Here is a 17,005-nt window from a genome sequence, read left to right on the forward strand (position 1 = left end):
CGCTTAAGAAAAGGTCAATAGCACACAGAGAAAGAGAGATAAATGCACGAAGAGAGAGACAGAGGAAAATGCGCCAAGAGAGAAAGAAGATTACTCCGGGGGGTATAAATATGAAGGCAACATGGTGAATCATTACTAGTCTGTAACAAGTAGTCAAACAATGAAGTACCTGGTAAAATTTTGATCATTATTAATTCTCTAATTATAAGAAATTTTAATTTTACCTTAGTGAAAATAGAAATTAAGAACTAATAGTTATAAATATAAATCTAAGTAAAAGTGACAAGTTTTTAAAATCATAACAATTAAACAAAGTAGACAAAGATTAAAATATAATTAATGAAAATAACAACTCTATTTCTCTGTTCTGCTATTTTTAATTATAAAGTTGTCCGCTTTTTTAAAATTTTATTTTCCTTTGTAACACCAAACCTTTAAGCTATACAGATGAGTAATGGATTTCTTTTGTTATAAAGGTCTAATTTCTAAACAAAGCTATTTAAAAACCAGTTTAGCATTAACACAAAGATATATATGACTTGAAATTTTATGTGCATTTGTATGAAACGTTTTTGTTTTGTTTTGTGGTTTTTAAGACACGTATTTAATTGAACAAATGTAGATAAATAATAATGATTTTTACTTTAATAATAGGTAGGAAATATTTTATGTTAGATGATTGACTAATATTTATTTTAAAATTCTTATCTAATAATTATCTATCTATTTTAGGCCGGAGTTCTCGCCCTTGCTGCCCTATGCGCCGCTGGGCCTGAAGCCGATCCTGCGTACCTATACGCCCCCTACACCCCCTATTTCTACCGCCCCTACTACGCCTCTGGCTACGCCGGCCCGCTGCCTGGCCACAGCTACCAGGCTGTGCACAGACTGCACAAACGTGAAGCCGAGGCTGATCCCCAATTCCTCTTCAACGCTGCCCCCTTCGCCCCCCTTGCTGCTCCCGCTGCCCTCCCCCTTGCTGCTCCCGCCCCCATTTTCGCTACCGCCAACGCTGTAGCCAACGCTCCCGTCGTCAAGTCCGTTGTTGAGCACCCCGCTGAGGTTGCCCACACCGTTGTTGCCACCCACCACGCCGTCCCCGCCCCCCTTTTCCACCACGCCCCTGTTGTAGCTCCCGCTGTGGTGCACGCTGCCCCCGCCGTTGTCCCCGCTGCTTCCTCCGCCGTCGTCGGTCTCGGACCCCACGACTGTGTCACTGAGGCCGGTTGTGCCCTGAGAGCCGCTCTGTCCACTGGTCTGCCCCACGCTTCTTTCGGCAGTGCCGCCACCACTGTTCTGGCTGGCCGCAAGCGCCGTGAGGCAGAGGCTGAGCCCACCGCCGATGCTGAGGCTGAAGCCGATCCCTTCCTTTACTACAACAACTACTTCGGTGGTTATCCCTATGCCCCTGCTGCTTACTCTGCAGGCTATCCCTACTCTGCCTACCCCTATGCCCCCGCCTATCCCTACTATGCCAACTACCTGAACCCATACAACTACAACTACGCCCCCCTTGTTGCCCCCGCCCCCGTTGAGGTCGCCGAGCCTGTTGTTGAGGTTGCCGAGCCTGTGGTCCACGCTGCCCCTGTAGCCGTTTCCGCCCCCGTCTATGCTTCCCTCCCCGCAGTCCACCATGTCCCCGCCCCCGTTGTCCACGCCGCTCCTGCTGTCCACACCACAGCCAAGCAGGTAAACTAAGTTTTCTACATTAATTCTGCATTCTACATGTCTTAGCCTCTCTAATTTATTCTAACCCCAACTTGTTCATTTTTAACAAAAATTTTTGTAGAAAAAAATGTAATGCAAGTTTTCCTTCAGTTCACTTAAAAACAACTTTATAAAATCTTATTAATTCTATTTTTTTTGTTTAGGTGACCTACACCCACTTGGGTGCCCACCCCATTGCCCCCACCACAGTCGTGCAGACCGAGTCAAGATTGGTGCTGTAAAGATGGACCCCCCCAGACTGTCATCAACCAATCATCCTGGTCGATGCCTTGTTCGTTGTTTGTTACCAATTTTATATTAATCAAAGAAACACCCCACTGCTTCGTCAAAAATGAATTATGAATAACAGCTGCCGTCGAGTTCCGCGCACCCAGCTGCGGGTGCAGCGCGGCGCGTGTAGAATGGAGCTTTGCGTTTTGGTCGTTCTTGTTAAAAATCCATTTTTATTTATGTTAAAAGTGGTTGTTTAGGATGGACGATGCCGCGTTCCATTTTTCACAGTGCCGCGCTTTCTCCCGCCATAAGAAAAAAATAAAATGCGCGGAAAGGCGGACAGAGGGGTCCTTGTTGCTCCGCGAGTGAACATTTTGACTCAAACCTAAAACTCACACGGGAGAATTCAAACTGAATCTATTACCAAAAATTCTTTAAAAATCCTCAAAAAAAAAGACTTTTGTTACAGACTATTTATATACACAGAAACCATTATACAAAAAATTACAAAAAATCAAACCTTGGAAAAAGACACCAAAAACCAAAAAAAAACATCAAGAAATTAAAAGATTGATTTCCACCATCACTCAAATCAATCGAAACAATCAAAACCCAAAAAAATGATGAAAACAAAATCCTCAAAAATTGTCCTCCAAAAATTTTGTTGTAGCGACGATATCCAAAAAAAATTTGAAAATGTTAGATAATTTTAGTCCCCTAGTTGACAACCAAAAAAATGTCAAAAAACTATTAGAAAGTAAACCCCATAACAGAGACGAGAATAAAATCCCCGACTTTCCTTTTCTAACATGAAGAGGTGTCACCAAAAAAATCTTTTGTGTTGTTTTATTTATTTATTGGATAGATTTATTAGTTGCGAAACTACTCTATAACTCACTTTTCGTCCGTTAAATACAAAGTCTGAAATAACTATTGCTTAGAAAAATTAGAGAAAATATATCTGGAACCCTTCCTCTGGACTAAAAATATAATTTGAGACTAAATCTAACTTTTTTCGATAAAAATATAGACCTAAAAGTAACTATTAATGGCAAAATTTTTTCTCAGTTTAAAAAAAAACTTCTTGGGTACAAAATCAAAGTACAAAAAGTACATTTGGTGAGCTATGATGCTAAGAACATAATTTTCCTTGTGATATTAAAGCAATCGAGTTAAAATTGTGCAGCTCTAGAATGTCATATTCGTGATAGAGGTTAATTGATTGAATTATGGGCTATTTACCCAAATTTTCTTGTAAAGCACTAATCCCCCCCCCCCCATTCGTTTTGTTCGTTGCTTTCTTTAGGTCAGGTTGCAAGGGATACTATGTAGCCCAGCAGGGTTACAGCAGCCGCAGGGGTTAGGCATAAGAACTATCTCTCCCTTTAATTTTTTTTAAAAATAGGATGGAGGTTCAGTGCTCGTTGGGCACTTTTGGAAAAACACCAAATCATGCATTAACAGGGAATATATTCTTAAACAAGGACAATTATTTTTTTAAGTAGCGAAACAACTAATAGCTAACAAACTTTATAAGAAAACACTGCATTTATCTGATTTTTTAAATACATCAATAAACAAAGGAATTGATTTCGTTATACAATAAAATGCTTTAGCATAATTACTTTTAAGATGCTAGAACAGAGCATACAACGATTTATTGGTAATATTTTCTCTTTGGTTTTATGACTAAATATTTTATCTATTAACTAGCTGATGCGCTATTTAACCCTTAACGGCCGGGGGGGGGGGCGTTGAACGCCCCCCCATCCGGTTTTTTCTATCTCATTTTCTGTGTGTGAAAGATAAAGAGCCCAAACTGCTTGACTTTTTAAGTATGGGTATGACACATAACTGAGAGTTGGAATTTTTTGAAAATCATTATCCTGGCGGGCACAGGATGCCAGCAAACCTGGCAGGGTCATCCAGGTAAAGAACAATAATATTTTTTTTGACTTAAACAAAGCATTTTATCTTACCAAATTACTAAAATATCCTTTAGTAGTACATCCTTATCTTAAATACAGGTGTTTAAGTCAATTTCAGGTTCCAGGTATGATCCTGCAGGTCCTGATCCTCCAGGTCTCCAGAAATCTTTAAAAGGCTCCTGTGGCCGCAATTTTTGACTTTTGACTTCGAAATTTTAAACTTAAGCTTTTCTTTAATGTCTTGATAACGTATTAAAATTTCATAAAGATCCGCCGCCGTTTTCCCGCCGACTGCGGCGGCTGGCAGCTGCCAAATACAGCTGCGGCCGCTGAAATTTATGTTTGATATTTCAAATATAAAATTTACATAAAAATAAACATTTTCTGCAAAAAAATTGTTCTTCTAGCTTCAAAAATAAAAAAATTACAGCCGTTTGAAATTTTTAAGTAAAAAAGGACCTAAAAACACAGGTTGTTAAATAAAAGGGTGAAGCGAAAATTGACTTAGACTTATAAAAGATCGGAAATTCATCATAACACAGGGGACTTGCACAAAATTTTTTAGCCCTCTAGCTCTAATAGGAACTGAGATAATATGGGGGGGCGTTGAACGCCCCCCCCCCCCCGACTGATTAAGGATCGGCAAGGGGCCCGACTGTTAAGGGTTAAAGAGCTCAAACCAATTTAGGGACCAATAAGAAGCTTCCATAAAAAGAAAAACTCAATCCGTTTAGTAGTTATCGAAATACAGACACATTTTACCTATTAAAAGTTAAGCTTGTTCTTTTTTCTTGCGAATTTTTATTCAGATTCTTAAAATTGCTCTGTAATTCCTGTCATTTACATAGTGCAATATTAGCAAAAAGATCTGATTTTTAACAGCAATAATATTCTATACTTAACCATGTCTGTCAGTCGATAATACTCACGTTTCCCGAATTAATGATTTATGATTTTTTTCTTGTTACTTTCATCTTATTGCTTTTAAAAAATGTAAAAATTTAACTCCACATGGCAAAGAAAACTGTAAAAGATATTTTAGTTTATTTCTAATGTTAAATCAGTATTTGTTGAATCTATCCTTTTATATTAAGTAGTAAGGTTTCTTCTCGGTCACATACGATTCCAATAACTACTAAACTGATTGAGTTATCCTGTAAGGGTTTAGGCTATTTTTCTGACCCCCTTCATTGTTTTGAATACAGAGCCCCTAGCTGCTAGGAACGCAGTCCCTTGTACTTAAATAATTCTTTTTTTAAGCGAAGCTACTTTATAATTCTCTTTGTCCATCCGTATCTTTATGGGGAAAGCGTGATTTTCTTGGCTGCTTTTAAAGATGCCTACCTCATAAGCAGGAAGAACCGCGAAGACGCCGCCCATAATGCTGATGGCGGCAACGGTGGAGCCGCAGAACGCGGCCAGGTACATGGGCGCCAGTGGTCCAGTGGGGTCGGTCACGCACTGGTTGATCAGGTAGGGCAGACCTCCGAAAATTGGGATGGCACCAAGCGTGTACACGTGGAAGGTATTACGTCGACCTAAAAAAGGGACGTAAAATGTAGATAGAAGTAATAAACAGAGAGAGAAATGGGGACAATAGGCTGTTTTTTACACTAGTCCTTAAAGTTTTATAATAGCCTTTTCTCACGTGTTGGCTTAACAACTTTGTGGAATTAAGTGAATTCTGAGTGGTTGGATCATAAAGTTTAGTGGCCAAAAGTATCATCCATTAATTGGAATATACAGAAGAGGTCAGGTAATTTTATGTATCATCATTGGGGATTTACATCAATTTATCGGCAATTGTCTTATCCCATTAGATCCCTAAGTAATCAATGTCTTCTTACAAAAACAAAATTACCCCTTATGTAGATTTTAATAATAATGTTACTTTTTACGGTCCAATTATGATTCAATTTACACCCATAATTTTTTAGCTAACGAATGACAGAAAAAAGTAAAAACCTTTTGAGAAGGTGGGGGTTAATAGTTACAATCCTTTGTTCCTTTAACTTAACTTTAATATAAAGATGTCATAAAGCTATTTCTAAGTCTATTTAAATGTTATACTTTGTAATGCATTGTTAGCCTATCATTAATCAAGGGTTCAGTATTTACAGGGCACTTGCGGTGTTCATTCATATGTAGTTGTGTCAGGTTATCGTCAGGTTCCAGTCTATATAATACCTCGTTATACTGTAGACGTTAAAACTTCATATTGTGTTATGTATAATGCAAAAATAGTAAGATAAGACATAAACCAATTACGTGATTCAATTTGTTACAATCTACACTTAAATTTTGAGATAAACGTCCCGAAATTATAGTGTTAGTTGTCTGATGGGTGTCACATAGGTTGATGCCTTCAAGATACAGTGTTTTCCTTTCATTGAGATAATGCTCCCCTAGGCAAATGATCACTGTTATCCCAAATGTTAGGTTAAAGTTAACATATTTCTACAATTTAAGGGTTTAACGTGTAATTTTAAACTGCGGCTAGCTGTCCATGGATATACATTTAGACCGACTTTTATTGTATGTAAATAGCATTGTGTCCAATGTCCACTCCTCTAAGCCTAGGGTCCTATCTATTTTTAAATCTAAAGCTTTTCTTTAATAGCATTGTACTTTACAAATATGCAGGGATAAAGAGATAAGAAAATACTATTTTGTTCTAAATATTTATTTTGTTAAAAAAGTTAACCACAGAACCCAAAAGATTGCAATGGTTTTAATTATAAAATTGAGCCAGGCTACCCTGTACCCCATATAACCATATAACCTAATTTAACCTATCCTAAGGTTTAACGCTAACACACTAAAACTATAAAAAAAACTTAATCTTACAAAATAAGGGGGGAAGGTGTTGTTTATGTGATCGCTTGGCACTTTGGGGGAACCTTCCAGCTATTTTTCTCTAAAACCTTTCCTTGATTTATAAATTCCACACTAAAACAATATAGAAAAAAGTATTTTAAATTGTCCTATCCCTGAATTCCTAAGTTGCAATCATGTCAGGCTTTTTAAAGCTGGCTTAACCTTGCAACCTTTATAAACACACAACAATGGATATATTATTACATGGATCATATACCACAAAATTTTATGTTCTTTAATAAAGTGAAACACGCAGCGGGTTTAAAATAATGATTCCCGCCTAGCACCCCCTTTACCTCTTCACCTCCCCTCCTCCTGGATTAACGAACAGACCAATAAACGAGTTCCATAATAGCAAGCTAAATTGAAACTTTTCCCCGTCATAATATCCACGTATATTCTACATCCATTCACACAACTCACACCCAAACACAAATATGCAATCACAACACACTACAAAAATGGTTTATACAACCTTAAATGATGTTACTTCTATAATAGATAATGTTCGTTTGTCGAAATGTGCAAAACTGTGGATGTTGTCATCCTTGTCATAAAAAGCGAATTATTAAATTACAAATAATCATAATTAAATAATAACAACAAGTCTGTGTTGTTATTTTCATATTTTATATTATGCCTTGAGGTAAACTAAGCTTGTTAAATGAGCTTTTGATTTAGCCAAGTTATATTCTTTATTGAAATTAGCTAGTTGTCTGTCTTTCTGTATGTATTGTGTGTGTGGTGAAGGATCTCACTAACCAATAGACCGATATGGTTATCCCTATACAGTAATCCTTCTTACAGGTCCAGAGAAGGTTTATAACTATTTTGGAGAGGGTAACTCAAACACCACGAAAAAAAAGCTCTTGGGAAAAAACCCCTAAAATTCTTTCAAAAATTAAGCTTAGGTAATGAATATTTCTTTATTTGAGAGAGGTTTTATTAAAAATAAATGAACGAAATTAACATACTTTCTTAAAACTGTTTAGTTTATAATAATATTATTTTGTAATTTATTTGTATAATTGCTTTTCCTTTCGTATAATAACTAGGTAGGTAATCAATTTTGTTCATAATCATTTCTTACTCCATTATCAGCAATAATCATAATTTTTGGATAAATGTCCCCATCCTTATATGTGGAAATACAAAAATGTAGCATCCAAGTTTTAACTCAATTAGTCCATCCCCTGGTTTCATATTAGATTAAACTGCAATTTTGTCAAACTTTCCACGGAGAAAAAATAGCCACGGATACGGGGATTGGACAATGGAAGAGAAATTAATCCCCCCCCCCAAATCTTGTAAAAATAAATCCTTAAAGCAGTGTTTCGGAGCCGTTTGATTTTGGTGCGGCTCCAGCTCCGGCTCCGACCTAAAATCAAGAAAAACTCGACATATTTTTTTCCCCATAAAAAATATTTTTTTTTATTTTTGACTTTTGAAGGTTTCAAAAGTTCAATTTTTTATAAAAATAGACTTGAAAAACTTTAAAAGGGCATTTGCACATGACAAAACAGAGTTACCAAATTATAATTTATAAAAAATCTCTTTATTTATCTAGTCCGGAGCCGGAGCCGTTTTTTAACGAAAATAACGGCTCCGGCAAAATATAGCAGCTCCACGGCTCCCGGCTCCGGCACACTGCCTTAAAGCAAAGGGTTTAGAATATTGTAATATTGTGTAAATATTTGTTAGTAAATTTCCTCTTTCTCCATGAAAAAAAGGCACAAAAAGTCGAGAATGTTGAAAATTATGTGCAGTCAGGGGACAAAGATAAAACTAGTGAAAAAATAAATGCTCATCTTTTCCAGTATGGCTTCGAAACCGATTAATATCAGCGAGATTAGAAGCGTTTCTCAGACATAATGAAAATCAAATATCGTAATACAGACAATTTTCATCGAATATTAAAATAAAAATCACAAAACTGGTTTTTAACTTACATTTTTTATTTTGATATCCGGGGAAAGCTGTCTATTATACGATGCGATAAATGACTAATCACAAATTTCAATTGGGCTGACGTTTTATTTGTCCAATAAAATTGCAAAAGAATTATTTTTGCATCCTTCATTAACTTGGAGGGCATTTTACTTCAATCATTCGTTTACTGAATTTTAAGCATATATTTTACTCGAATCATTTGAAGCATATATTTTACTCAAATCACTAGGGGGGGGGGGGGGGGGGATAAAATCCTAACCAGTAGGGCAATTGGAGAGAATTTTTACTTAAACTTGCGCAGAAAAGCGAGCCTCTAAAATATACAATCACCTCGACAAGAAAATATTAAATTGGCAATCAAGAAATATTTATTTCTCGCATCGAATTATAAACAACTTTTCGCGGTTATAAAAATGTACAATTATAAGATTAAAACCAGTTTTTTTAGCACTGACTAAAAATACTGGTTTTTATCTTATGATTGTACATTTTTATATTCCTAGAAAGCTGGAAGCTAGACATAATTTTTCCGTAGGGCTGAGAACCGGTCCTAATCCGCCAGATATTAATCGGTTTCGAATGAATACGGGAAAGTATTTTCAGGAAACATTATTCCTTATGGCTGTTAAAGGTTAAAATGGAAGTGGTGGTGAATAAGCATGTAGAAAGTTTGCAAGGGTGGGGTAAGGTGTACATACGAAGCATAAGAAAAACTTAATAACAGAGAATAGCTAATGAAACTAAAGAAAATCGTGAATGAATGAAGCAGAAAATAATGCTTTACTTTAGTAAAAGTTAATCCAATTTGACATAAATTATAAGTAGTAAGATGTGAATAAAATCATTATTAAAAATTTCTTAGCTAAATTGTAGTTTTGGATGTTTTAGGTTAACCTACAGGCACAATCTTTGGCAAATTAAAACATTTTTGTTGCAGCAGAATTCTGCAACAATTTTGTTTTGATAATGTGAAGGTTAGAAACAACATTTTATTTATTAAGAATGATACAAAACAGTTTTTTAAAAACTATTAAATAGGCAAATTAAAAAAACTGATCCTATCTAAGCAATTTCTTACAAAAGTTAAAAAAAAATCAAATAATAACGTTGAACTAAAAATAAAGTTTTATGTGGTTAGAATTCTCTAAATACAATGGTTTATAAAAATGAAATAAAAGATTTTAGGTAAAAAACATATTTTTTGATTCGTTTGTGAATAAACTATATATAAAGTAGTAATGTTTTTTTTTCTCTCTCAAGCATAAGACTTACAGAGCCCCCAGATGCTAGAGTCAAAGCCAATTGTTTTGAATTAAAGAACAATTTAATATCAAATAATTAAAGCTATAGCTTATCACCTAATAATAATGCTTACCAATTTTATCAGATACCGCGGCCCATCCAAGCCTACCCGCCAGGTTGCCAGCAGCCATGGCCATCAGGTACGCAGACGCGAAGGAGGTGGTCACTGAAATTTATTTTGTTAGCTTTCATCATTTATAAGTTAAGATTTTTTCATTAGGTACGTCAAGAAACTTTCAAATCGAGTAAGATAATATAAACATTTTACACCAGTGATCTCAAGGGATAGGGCAATGGACAATAAATTAATGTGCATCCTAAATGATGATATACAAAAAGACCTTCTCTATTTCAAATTACATTTTTGCTTTTAAGGTTTGAACCCTACTTATTTGATCCTACCAGTCAAGGATTAATAAAAGCATATAATTCAAAGTTTTTAAGCTGACGAATGAATGAGAGAACGTGGGTTCCAGTAAAATCTAAATTACAATGTAAACCTCTCATACAAGAACAAGTTTAATTTATACCTAGGGCAGGCATGGCATCAGTAAACACATTCTGGATCATAGGCTTAGCCACTGACATCAAGCCCATACCACCTATACAAAACATTTCCTTTGAAATAATTTCTTTAGTTGAGACTTTTTCAGAATTAATTCCCTTTACCCTTTCACCCATATTCAATAGGTAAAGTTAAATTGGGAAGCAATATTTACAAATTCTGATTTATTTCTTTTTAAAAAAATAAGACATTTTTAGACACTATATAATAAAATGGCAAATAGAGTAATGATCAGAGTAACGCAAAAGCAAAAGGAAAGTTTGTGCTGTAGTAATAATTTGCGGCAGGGATCTAAAGAGAGAAGACAATGGCCGACAAATTTATGTACATCCCCAATGATGATACACAATATTAACAATATTACCCCTTCTGTAGATTACAATTTGTGATTGAAACGTTTGGACACTCAACTAAATGAACCAACAAATCAAAATCCAATGAAAGTCCCCAAAGTTGTTAAGCCAACGAATAAGAAAACGTTATTATAAAACTTTGGGAACCTGGTAATAAACAGCCCATTTTCCCCTTCCTTCCTGAGTGATAATACATCCAAGAATAACATACCTGTAGCCAAAAGTGTGCTGGTGGTGAAAAGCAGCCAGAATTGAGGAGTCTTGAACAAATCATTCACATGAACATTGGCACCTTTATCATTTGCGTATTTTAAAGAACTAGGATTATAACATCAATATAAGCGAAGCATAAATAATTATTCAAATAAGCGAACATTAACAAATATAGCTTAACAATTCATTAAAAGGATAGTTGCATGAATATCATTTCAGAAAAAAATATTTCAAGTAAAAGTTCCAAATATACCATCAAACATTTTTAATTTTGTATTACAATAAATAACAAGCAATCAGACATCACTAAATTAGTCGTCATGCTGTTTTTGTGAAAACAAACTAGCTATATAAATTGCATATATCACAAAAATACGATTTTCAAGTCTTAATATTTTAAAAACTACGTGGTAGAAAAATTTGAATTCATTCAAATATATACCCTATAGATGTAGTTTAAACCATTGACCAGGAAAAAATATGACGTTCACTAAATTAAGTTCAAATGCATTTCGTGCAACTACCCCTTTTCAACATTTATTTAAGTTTAAACAAAAATTCCGTAAAATCTATTTGTAAAGTATGAAATCGATAAGACAATTCTGTCATGCCTAAATTAACGATAAGAAAAATCCTTTACGGAAGTTGTAGAACAGCTTTGCTTTTATAAGAAAAACTTAACAAAAACAATCTTTGCTTAAGGTAATTAAAATGTTATCTTCATATATGTGTTTTGGAAAAGGGGTATTTAGTGCTTAAAATTCGCCTTCCCTGTTCCGTCAGCTGCCGCGGGTGGTGGTGTGTAGCCAGCTGGAACATATCCTGCGGCAGGACGCTTTATCAACATTGAGCTACCCAAAACCATTGTTGTGTAAACAGCACCTAAAAAATTTAAATTATTCGACATTGATAAATCGTGTTATGAAATACTTTGACTGATATTAGTATGTAAGTTTGTTATTTAAGATTACACAAATTGATAAAGAAAGAGGATTTTCCTTTTAACTTCATTTTCATTATTAGGATTTGGCTCATGGAATGCATTATTACTACTAATAAGAAATTTTACGAAAAGTTAGGGCAAAAAGTTTTTCTTCGAGAGTCAAAGCCCCGAATGTCAGTTGTATACATACCTATGCAGGCTAAACTAGTAGCCACTCCAGTATTACCAGAGCCCACCAGGTAGAAACCTTCTGCCAGACCATCGTATGGAAGTTTGGACAGGTCGGCAGCTGTGGCATATACAACTTCCTGAAAAATACAAGGATGACAATATCCACTGTTCACGAACCAATTATGGAAATTAAATAATGTGGCTTTAGTGCTTTCCATCCATGTGCCTAGAGAGCACAGAAAACAAGATATTATTGGAAGTCTTTTTTTACGAATTTAATAAAGTTCAGTTTTGCCTCTTATTTTCCCGTCTGTTGTAAAGATTGATTTTAAGAAAATTTATAGTTTATCTGGATCTTGATGAAAAGTAGCTAGTTGTTATTCTTATTCACGAATATTGTAATAATGTAAAGAAAATGTCTTTTTTCACTGTTGATAAAGTTGGAGGCAAAATTGTTTATAAGTGGCATATCCCTGTTTCTGAATTTTATTCTGTACCTGAAGCTCACCACCAATTTTGGCAAATTGTTTTCCTCCTTCCAGTACAACTTCAACACTGTTTCCCACATAGGTTGGCAACTGACTAAAATATCATTATCTATTTATCTTTATATTTATGAACTTAATTGAGTCTTAATATTCCAGAAGTGAATTAAAGCTATTTTTTTTAAATTCAAATCTTGTAATGGTTTTGGGCTATTTTTTAATCCCCTCCATCCGACTTAAAAATAGGACTCCTACAAAGGGAACAGCCGCTAGTGGTAATTTCTTCAAAACTATTATTTTTGTTTCTTCAATAAGTTATATCAAATCAATCTAAAAGATAATTTCCTGAATTTGGCCATCATTGTGTTCATCATGGGAGTGAAAAACAGAGCACCTGATCCAAAACCAGCGATGACAAGACCACTAGCAAGACCTTTCCTGTCTGGAAACCAATCAATCAATGCCTAAACATAAAGGGAGAAGTAGGTTTCGGGTAAAATCCGTAAAGGTGTGTGTTTTAAGGCTGAAAAATAGTGGTAGAACGATAATATTCACTAAATATGTGTGTTTACTATTGAAAAGACCTATAGACAATTTTTTAAAAAGTTAACATAAATCTTTATCGTTCTACTACTGTTTTTAACTTAAAACACATAACCTTTACGGATTTTACCAGAAACTTACTTCTCCCATTATTATATTAAATATATATTTATGATAATTTTTTATTCCTTGTTATTCAATTTAAATGAAAATAATAATTTGTTTGAGCAGCTCTGTTGAATTATTGATCTTATTTCAACCTGTATGAATTTATTGTCCTTTTCACCTTCCCTGCTTTTATGTTCCTCGAATTATCTTCATTTCTTGATATTATATTTTTCTACCTGAATAGGTGGTGTGTATGCACAACCATAGCCAATACCACACATAATATTTCCAGCATACATGACCGGAAGGTTATGAGTCATCACACCCATAGAAGCAACACCGAAACCAGCACCGAATAAAAGACTTCCACATGCCATTGCCTTTCGAACTCCAACCTAAAAAAAGCTTTCTATTTGTATTGAACGAATGGCTCGTTATACATTCTAAAATGATTTTAGTAAAGACTACCGAGTGTATATTAAAAATAAAAAATCACATTTATTTTATTAATTTTCCTATGGTAAATAATAAAGCAATATAACTGCACTTTAACTTTGTTCCTTTTTAATTTTGGATAACAACTTCCCAAGATTTAGGAAACTCGATTTTTAGTTGGTAAATTAATTTAAAAATAACATTTTTTTATGTAAGGAAAAAACAATACCTACAATGCGGAATTAGTAGATTTTTTTTTTAAATAGGAGATTTAAAATCTACAATCGGCATTTCCCGGACATTATAATAACTCTATCATAATTTATTTGAAACTAAGGAGGGGGTAGCGGAGGAGGAATAAGGGATCTAGAGAGTTGTTTGTGTGATAGCGCCCTCCATCTCATTCTCATTAGTTGTTATAATTCTGAATCCTGAAAAAAATTGTAATATTTGAATACTTTAAAGTTTACCTTAATTGTCCATTTACCAAAGGCCGCCGCTGACAGACCACCGAAAGCTATCATCAAGGACATTGGCACAGTAGTCTGGTCCAAGCTCCAATCTGAGGCGGCACTGGCGACTAAACCACTTTCTCTGAAAATATATTTTATTACCACATTTTAATGGATTTAAAATTATTTTAAGAATGGTATTCCTAGTTTTTTTTACAGATTTCTTTTTATCCTCTAACGTATTGTTGGAAGGTTTCCGTGATAATGTATCTTGCAGATAACTGTATTTACAGGGATCTAAAGTGATAAGACAATGACTGATGAATTGATGTACCTCCCCAATGATAGCACACAAAATTACCCCTTCTACATTTCATGGTTGAAACTTAATGAACCATCCAATCAAATTCAGAAAAAGTCCACAAAGTTCTTAAAACAACGAATAAGAAATTTTCATAATAAAACTTTGGGGACTATTTTAATAAACAGCCAATGTCCCCTCCATCCCTGGTCATTATGCTTATTTCAAATTTAAATAAAACAGAGTTAGATACGTAAAATAAAAGACATGGCGAAAAAACACAACCAAACAAGCGTGTAAGAAAACTATACTATTTCTCAGTAGAAATTGATCTGTGTGTTTAAAAAATATTTTAAACCTTTTGACCTTGTCATAGCAGCTGAAATGGCAGACCAGCCGTAAGGAGCTCCAAGACAAACGTGTGTACAAAAGGCAGGAACAAACATACTCCATCTAAATGTATTTTTTGTTTAATTTTTTATAATTAAATGTTTCGTGTCTGTACGTCTAAGATATTCAGAACTCTTGAATTTGTTTTTTTTAATGACTAAGCGAAAAAAATGTTTTTTCGCTGAATTTCGTTTTTGTTGTTGTGGGAATCTTTAACAATATCAAAATAAAAAATGCACAAGTTGCAATGAAATACATTATTACCTATTTGTGTTAGGAGCAGCTGTGTTAGATTCATAGCCAAAAAGTTTATCTAGTAATCCTGAAGGTTTCTTCTCCTAAAAAATTTAACAAGGTTATATATTATATAATGAATTCATTTTTTAAATGTTTTTTGTGAATATTTGATCAACCATAAATAAATTCTTACCGGAGTTTCAGAAGATGAAAGCCTTTGTTGCAGACACTGATAAGAGGAATTCGAACCTGCCAACACCTTGGCTAAGCTAGTGGCAGGTGTTCCATTTAGATTAATCCTACTGTTAACCGCCAGGCCGCCAAAAGATCGCTTGCTACAGCTTAAAGCTGTTGTATATGTTGAGAGAAGAGCCATCTTTAATGTATTAAATGCAATTTAATGTGAAGAGTGCCTTATAATTTGTGCGTTATATAATGTGTGCAGACTTATAGATTCTTCCCTGAAAAATACAGAATTTTAGCATCATAAGGTTATTATAAAAAATTGGTTTACAAGTCTTTTGAGTCTAAATATATATATATTTTAATCATAAGATTGAAAACATCATCTTTTAAAAATGGCATAAGTATTACTTTTTCTTTAAGTTCAATTATTTTTATTTTTAATATTATTTATTAATGCACTTATACATGCCATTCAACCTAACTCTGGCCCTCTTTCAGTTTAAAAAAATGAACACCTAAATGTTTATTAATTACAAAAACAAGTTGTCAACAAAAATCATCTGATTCGTACTTGGTAACAACTAGTCAATTTTTCCCCAAACTTTTTTTCCTTACATAAACAACAGAGGTGTAAACCTGAAAGAGACTTGATAATAAGCATATTAGGCTATTTTATTGTATTAGCAATATTTTCCCATTAATTCCAATATTTTCAACCTAAGGAAATTTTAAGTGCATTTTATCCAGCTTAAACACAAGGAAAAATTGTTAATGTATATTTCGTCCTTTGCATATTCTCTGTCTGCTAATTTATATAAGCTCTCTTTTTGCTACGACGACATTTAGAAATATTATTTAGAATTATATTAAAGAATAAAGAATTTGCCTTAAAAGACATTTTCCAACTTGCAGGTATTAGAAAAAAAAGGATGTGATTTATTAAAATAAAATAATCTTTTACTATATGGTCTAAAATTTCAACTTTGATTATTTTTTTGACGACATTATATTTTAACACGAAATATTGGCATTCAATGCGCACATGCATTGTGGTCCGGACAATTACTGTGTAAACAAATATCCCCTCACAAAATCTTTCTTTTATAATGTTTTTTTTTAAATTTAAAGTTAAAATACAATATTTTTCATAGGAAAGTCAGTAAAAATAACAAATTATAACTATAATGTTTTCTTTTTGTAAGAAGAGTATGGAAATTTTTAGCTAAAGATTAAAGGAAACTTTATACATAGATAATTGTCTACTACTTTTGTGAAAAATAATCGTGCTCCCGTGCCTATCTAGTATCTTCTATCGTCGTAACCGTAGCGTAAATAAAAAAATAAAAAATAAATAATAGTTCTTAATATATTATGTTGAAGAAAAGCTTAAAACCTTAATAATATTATAAATCTTGTGTAGATGAATATAAAAGTTGTCATTTTAAAGTATTTAAATCGTTTTAATATGGAACAAAGTTTAAAAAGAAATGAACGTCTTTAGTTCCTGTAGAGTTTGTGTTTTAGAACTTAAAAGCTAGAGGATTAGAACGACATGGCTGTTTGAAACGGCTTCGGATTCACCTCTGCCACAGTAAAATGCTGTCAATAACACGATCGTCCGCCGA

General features: G+C 34.0%; 2 protein-coding genes across 2 annotated transcripts in view; one reads left to right on the plus strand and one right to left on the minus strand.

Annotated features, from left to right (window-relative positions):
* LOC145313701 (oxalate:formate antiporter-like) overlaps positions 1-15,914 on the minus strand; it is a 36,531-nt gene extending 20,617 nt beyond the window's left edge. Inside the window, exons 1-13 of the mRNA XM_080153254.1 lie at positions 15,388-15,914; positions 15,222-15,295; positions 14,934-15,020; positions 14,285-14,408; positions 13,616-13,774; positions 13,074-13,192; positions 12,741-12,825; positions 12,263-12,380; positions 11,900-12,011; positions 11,128-11,207; positions 10,529-10,600; positions 10,072-10,164; positions 5,214-5,407 (exon numbers count right to left, since the gene is read on the minus strand). Of these exons, the coding sequence (XP_080009380.1) occupies positions 5,214-5,407; positions 10,072-10,164; positions 10,529-10,600; positions 11,128-11,207; positions 11,900-12,011; positions 12,263-12,380; positions 12,741-12,825; positions 13,074-13,192; positions 13,616-13,774; positions 14,285-14,408; positions 14,934-15,020; positions 15,222-15,295; positions 15,388-15,570 (1,500 nt within the window). The 5' untranslated portion in view covers positions 15,571-15,914. The remainder of the gene's footprint in view (positions 1-5,213; positions 5,408-10,071; positions 10,165-10,528; positions 10,601-11,127; positions 11,208-11,899; positions 12,012-12,262; positions 12,381-12,740; positions 12,826-13,073; positions 13,193-13,615; positions 13,775-14,284; positions 14,409-14,933; positions 15,021-15,221; positions 15,296-15,387) is intronic.
* LOC145313738 (uncharacterized) lies at positions 16-2,698 on the plus strand. The gene is made up of 3 exons (XM_080153306.1): positions 16-172; positions 733-1,689; positions 1,872-2,698. The coding sequence occupies exons 1-3, from the start codon at positions 161-163 to the stop codon at positions 1,947-1,949; spliced, it is 1,047 nt and encodes a 348-aa protein (XP_080009432.1). The 5' UTR covers positions 16-160; the 3' UTR covers positions 1,950-2,698.
* Positions 15,915-17,005: the final 1,091 nt, after the last annotated feature.

The sequence above is a fragment of the Acartia tonsa genome, chromosome 1, assembly GCF_053477335.1.
Source record: "Acartia tonsa isolate MP-2025a chromosome 1, ASM5347733v1, whole genome shotgun sequence".
NCBI lineage: Eukaryota > Metazoa > Arthropoda > Copepoda > Calanoida > Acartiidae > Acartia > Acartia tonsa.